This window comes from Telopea speciosissima, chromosome 1 (genome assembly GCF_018873765.1).
Source record: "Telopea speciosissima isolate NSW1024214 ecotype Mountain lineage chromosome 1, Tspe_v1, whole genome shotgun sequence".
Taxonomy (NCBI): Eukaryota; Viridiplantae; Streptophyta; class Magnoliopsida; order Proteales; family Proteaceae; genus Telopea; species Telopea speciosissima.
Genome location: NC_057916.1, coordinates 13,968,973 through 13,974,972, shown reverse-complemented (window position 1 = coordinate 13,974,972; position 6,000 = coordinate 13,968,973). Strand labels below are relative to the sequence as shown.

The 6,000-nt window shown below is 38.6% G+C and overlaps 1 protein-coding gene across 1 annotated transcript; it reads right to left on the bottom strand.

Moving 5' to 3' along the window:
- Positions 1 to 1,276: 1,276 nt before the first annotated feature.
- LOC122661227 (pathogenesis-related genes transcriptional activator PTI6-like) lies at positions 1,277 to 2,116 on the bottom strand. Its single transcript, XM_043856605.1, has one exon. The coding sequence runs from the start codon at positions 2,114 to 2,116 to the stop codon at positions 1,277 to 1,279; it is 840 nt and encodes a 279-aa protein (XP_043712540.1).
- Positions 2,117 to 6,000: the final 3,884 nt, after the last annotated feature.

The window sequence follows — 6,000 nt, the reverse complement described above, 5'->3', positions numbered from 1 at the left end:
TTTACTATCTTTTTTGTTTTTTTGACCGTGTTTTCTTACACCCACGTTGAATGAGATCTCATTCACCGTGGGGCGGTAGAAGGCGGCAATAGGTATTGGGAGGGTATTTTGGAACATACTAAAACCCTAGGATGGTGGGTGAACCATCCTTTTTTTTAAAATTATGTCTACTGTTTTCTATTCCAACAATTACGGTGTACTTCCCTTTGGACTCGATTCGTTTTCATTCTTTAGTTTTTTTGGAGGGGGGAATAGGAGTTTTGATTCTACTCTTATAATTAAGGTGCACTTTCATCGGATTTCACGGTTTTTAAAACAGTTAAATGAGATTAGGTTGGAAGTTTGCTTTAATTTTATTTTGCATGGCATGAGTAATAACCTATTTTGGTGATTAAGTAATCTTTTTAAAATAGAAACTAGCGGATGTAAAACAAATTTGAAACCTACTTATCTTGTAATTCCCTCTATTATCTAGTAGATCTAAGTAGTTTTCTCTTAATTAAAATCCTGAATGATCGAACGGTTTTATTAGTACTATATCGATATCGGCGGTATGCAGAATTGACATCGAGATTGATTGTGAATATATTGAAATCAGCTTGAACCCTATAAAAATAATACAAATCAACCGTTCTAGATCAGGAGGAATTGGGATTGAATTCCGCCATCTAAACCACCTAGAAATTCAGAATGGATCAAAATCACTTTGAATTGACAGGAGTTACGATTGAACTCAGCCGCTTCCACCAATACTATTCCAATTCTTAGAACCGTGGTAAGGTCAAAAAGGAAAGAAAAAAAAATCATGTGGCTAACCCCCAAAAAATTCAAGAATTAAATACATAAATTAACTTTGAATTTAACTGGAATACCAATGATTGTTTTATGTTTTTCTCTCTCTTAAAATTTTGTTTTTTTTTGAAGTTTTTTTTTCTTGACATCCAAATAACCTAAATTAATTTTACTTGAGGTCGTGATACATTTAGAATACTACCTAGACACAGGGTCATGTGAAATGATCGTTGCAGCCCTCAGAGACCCCCCCCCCCTTTCGCTATCATTGCCCCCTACCCCTACAGTGTGTGCGGGTAAAGTCCGATCAGATAGCATTTTGTCTCCCATTTTTATTTTAAACCAAAAAAATAAAGCGAAAAGAACGGGACAAAATCACCATATTATTCGGGGAGGTAAACTCACGGTGTTTAAATACACTCTCAAATATTTTTTCCTATATAATATAGAAATAAGAGGTGAAGTCGTTGACGTTTCTTTTTCTTCATAATCTGAAGAGTGACGATTGCAATGCGAAATCATCATCGGCATCGTCAATGTCGAACTCACCAATTTGTTCTTCGCCAAACCAGTTTCTGGCAAATTCCATTTCTCCAACTGGAACAGGTGATTCGATATTAAAACCGAAACCATCAACATCACCATCACCAGGTCCGAAATTATAGGTTTCAGAATCAAAGGGCGCTGTTGTTGGGCTATCATAGCGAAGCACCGATGTGGGAGAGGAAGAGCAAACGAGACTCATTATGGTCTTGGGAGAAGAAGTGTCGCCTTGACCAACCGCCGTTTCCGTCTGTGAATTTACAGGAAAATTCGTAATGGCATCTGCACCTTTCAATCTAATGGCGGCATTATTATAAACAGTTGCAGCTTCTTCTGGTGTATCAAACGTACCAAGCCATAAACGTTTTTGACGAGTCGGATCTCTTATTTCCGCCGCCCAACGGCCCCATTGCCGCCTCCGTACGCCTCTGAAACGTTTCCGGTGAGTCTCATAACCGTCCTTCAACTGCATTCTTCTCTTCTTCGTAGTAGGTACATCGATTACAATCTCTTGTACGTATTTCCTCACTCGCCGCACGATTTCCTCTCCTCCATCTTCGTCACTTGAGGAATCTGTGGCGTCGACATCTGTGAAACTTATTCTCACCAATTTTGGTCCTCTCGTTCTCTGCAATGGTTTTTTATCGGAATTCTCCGTTCCCGATCGACTGAGGAGCTTCGTCGTTCTGAGAACATGCTCCGAAAACTTCACCCGTTGTTGTACTCTGTCGAATTGAGTGTATTCGTTTCTACCATTAACTCCATGAGCACAGAACGACATGTAACAGAGAAAGTGCTTCTAGTACTACTGATTAGTTCTAGTGAGTGAAAATAAAAAAATTGGGGAAGAGAATCGAGAATTTTATAAAGGAAACTTTATAAGAATTTCGTGGCGACAGGAGAAACAGAGAGACGGTTCGACTTTGGACTCTTTAATTGTCGGAGATAAAATAGGACAAGCTTCTTATCTTATCCGACATCTTGTAGACGAAGGAATTGGGAAGAAAAGGGATGATAAGGTAGTAGTAGATAGATGGATCTTGTGAGAAGAATTCTACTCAAAGTGGAAACTAAACGATTTTAAAGCTCTGTTACAGAATTGGGAAGGACTTTAGTTACAGTAAACACCCGACCAAATCTGCTTCTTTTACCGACAAAAGACAGGAATTGTAATCGTAGAGACACTTCCCCTGAACCTTCTCTCTCTCTCTCTCTCTCTCTCTCTCTCTCTCTCTCTTCAAGGGATTAGGGTTCTTGCAGAGAAGCAGAGAAGAGAAAGTGAGAGTTGTTGTAGCATTGCGGGGAGGAGGAAACGAGGAAGAGAGTAGAGTGAGAAGGGTATTTATAGTATGGGAAAAAGATTTTTCTGCACTCCCTCACGTATCTGCTATAGGCCACACGCTTTATGGTTTTTGTCGCATGTTAAAAGAGTGTTTAGGAAATTTGCATTTTTAGATGTTTGGGAAAAGATTTGATTTTACCACTTTCCAAAATTTAGAAGGAGATGTGATGTACCCTCATTGAAAATATATTTGTTACCCTATATAATCAATATATATATATATTACAATCTTACTGTAATCAATTTTGGTGACAACAAGATTTTCCCACAAAAGTTAACTATAATTAGTATACCACTATTTCATCGAGTCTTTACAACCCTTTTTGGGTGTCACATTGGAAGCTGAGGATCTTACTAAAGCTTAAATTGTTTTTGTGGCATTGCAATTTTGATGCATTTGCAGTTAACCAACTAATCTTTTATCAATTGTGTGTATTAGGAAAATCTAATATTGATGCCTAATGAAAAACAAGTATAATGCAATTGGTCTTCTTATAATTAGATTTTGGGAGACCTTCCCCACGCCTCCAATGTGGGAGAAATTTTCCACGCCACATCAATCACATCATGAGAAACTATTTCCTCAATAGAGGGGTTCACATGATTGTGGAGGAAAGAGAATGTCAATGTGGATCCTACATGTTCAGAATGTGAGAGAATGTCTATACCCTGTCAGTGCATAGATTTTGTTTTTCCTTACAATTTATAAATAGATAGTATCTTAAGCTCTAATAATATTTCAAGGACCCAAATATAACAAAGAATTTATAGAATCTTTTTTAAAAGGGGAGTGTTCTCCAAGCTGGATGGGTGGGGGGCCAACCAATGGGGAGGAAGGGAGACGATTCGTCAAAAGGGGAAAAGAGGAGCGAGAGTGTTAAGATGAGAGAGAGAGAGAGAGAATATGGCTCGGAGACACTTTTTCTTTTCTTTAAAAAAAAATAAAAATAATCAATTGAAAAGTATAATAGTTATCAATTAGACTAAAAGAGAAGAGTGTGTGTTGGCATAGTCTATACCGTGAGCTCGGGTACACTTTTTTCTTTTTTAAAATAAAATAATTATCAGTTTATCAATTATCAATCAACTAATTTGCAAAGGGCATTGGAAAGAATGATATAAGTATTCAGAATCGGATCTGAAGAATAGCCCGAGTCGGTCCTGATCCAGCCGATTCCTGCAATCTTTTTTTGTATTGTCCATTATTCATGTTTGATCTTATTTTTTTTTACCATTGTTTCCTTCTTGTAGTCAGTCAGATAATAGGGTACGATAAGAAAATAAGGTAGACAACAACCGAAAGTGAAAGCAGGTTGATCTATAATTAACAAATTTTAAAGTATAAGAGAAATCAAACCAATACATACAAGTCAATCTATGTGAGCCTCTTGTAAAAGGCCTTCTTGGTAGATGACTCTACTTAAGTCAGCAAGAGACAACATTAGGGAACATGAATAGGTCCAGCTAAGAAACCTACCTAACCATAATTGCTCTCCGGGGTCCCATATGGATCTTATAGGCAAAATATCTGTTTTGTTAATCAAGTACCTTATTTTAGTTTTAACCCTCCAACCCCCCCCCCCCCAAACACACACCCACACTATAACAAAAAAAATTCTCTGTGTCGGGGGTGCAGGTTGCGCCCAGACACATAGGGGTGGATGAAAGGACGACTCTGCCTCCCTGAATTGTGAAAATGCCGTCCCATTGCATCTGGCACAGCCTGTGCTGTGGCCATAGAGAACATCAATCCTATATAGACAAACACAGAGGTGCTAACGTACCCTAACCCGTGGGAGAGTTCATAGGTTGACTACTACTTGCTCCGGGCTTAGTTTCTCATTCAATGCATAATTGCATAGTGAAGCTTAGATAGATTTTCGGATTGTGATGGATGTTAACAGCTCAACAGCTTCTTGTCTTTTCTATGGGGGAGACGTGTTATTTTTAGCCCTTTAAGGTAAAAGAGACACGAATCTCATATCTTTTCCCAATTTTAGTATCATAGACTTCTTCATCTTCACGTAAAGAAGGTACCACCAAATCAGAGCATTCATAGCTTAAAAAGTAGCTGATGAATTTGAATCCTCAGTGACTAGATCAGACCAAAGGGTGATGTAGCAACATTCCCTTAAGGTGTGCTTAGACTACGTTTTGTTATACATGAGTGTTTCTTAATTAGAAGTTTTTTTTTTTTTTTTTTCTTCCTGTTCTTAGGGAGTATTTCTACGAGAAAGAAAAGAGTTTAGTAACAGAACTTAAGAAGCATTTCTAAACTAAAAAAGAAACAGAAATGCATTTGGAATAGAAGGGCCGAGGGGGTATTGAACCCCTTGTAAGAACTTAAGGCATCATCCACGACAAGTGATGACCCATATGGACTTACAGGTTCCCCATAGATCTCAGCAGATGAAAGCCCCCAACCATTGAATTCCTTACCACCTGAAAACAGCGAAAACCAAAACAAAAGCTGGAAAAACTAGAATAGAAAGAAAACTCAACTCTAGAGATAGTCAAAGTGTAAACAAGCCTCCGGAGAAACCTGAGCAAAAGCTTTTTATCATCAATTGTGTCCCAAGCGGAAAAAAATCCTGTGCAGCATGGCCGGAGCTGCACAGGTGCAGCAACTCTAAACGACAGCAAAATCAGGGGTAAAGTAATCATTTCAAAGATGAGTCCCACCTGGGCCCCACATGTGAAATGACCACCCGCCCCTGCACCTCTGCAGCTCCCGCCATGGCAGCACAAAAGCCAAGGTCCGTCCCAGGTAGCCATTGTATTATCAAAATATAATACTTGACCTAAAACGCTGAGTATTCCAATACCACCTGGGCTTACTTAGGTTCTCCCAAAATCCCAGAACCGGCAGCCCAAGAAAATTGCTTTTTCGGTTTTGTGTCTTCTCAGATGTTCAGCTATTCTTTTTTGCTTAATTAATTGTTTGTTTTTTAGGGCATCTGATGCTGAACTAGCCAAGCCAACAAGAGCAGAATCAAAACCAATTCCAGCTGATTCTGACCTATTTTGACCAATTCCGATCGGAATATCAACACTGCAATTCAATTTGCAATTCCGCTTTTTTGAAACCTTGACAAAGAACCGAGATCCTCAACTATAAGAAGCCTAATTAGATGATATTTAGAGCGCCTTGGGAGTTCCAAACAATGGAGATTATTGCCATTTAAATTGCTTAATTGAATAGGGCATATCGTATCTAACACGGCCCATTGCTCACACCCACAAACACGCCTTAAAAGGTCATAAGAATAAACAAACTCTCATGCCGCTTCTTCTATAAATTCTTCAATTGTATTAAGGTGGGA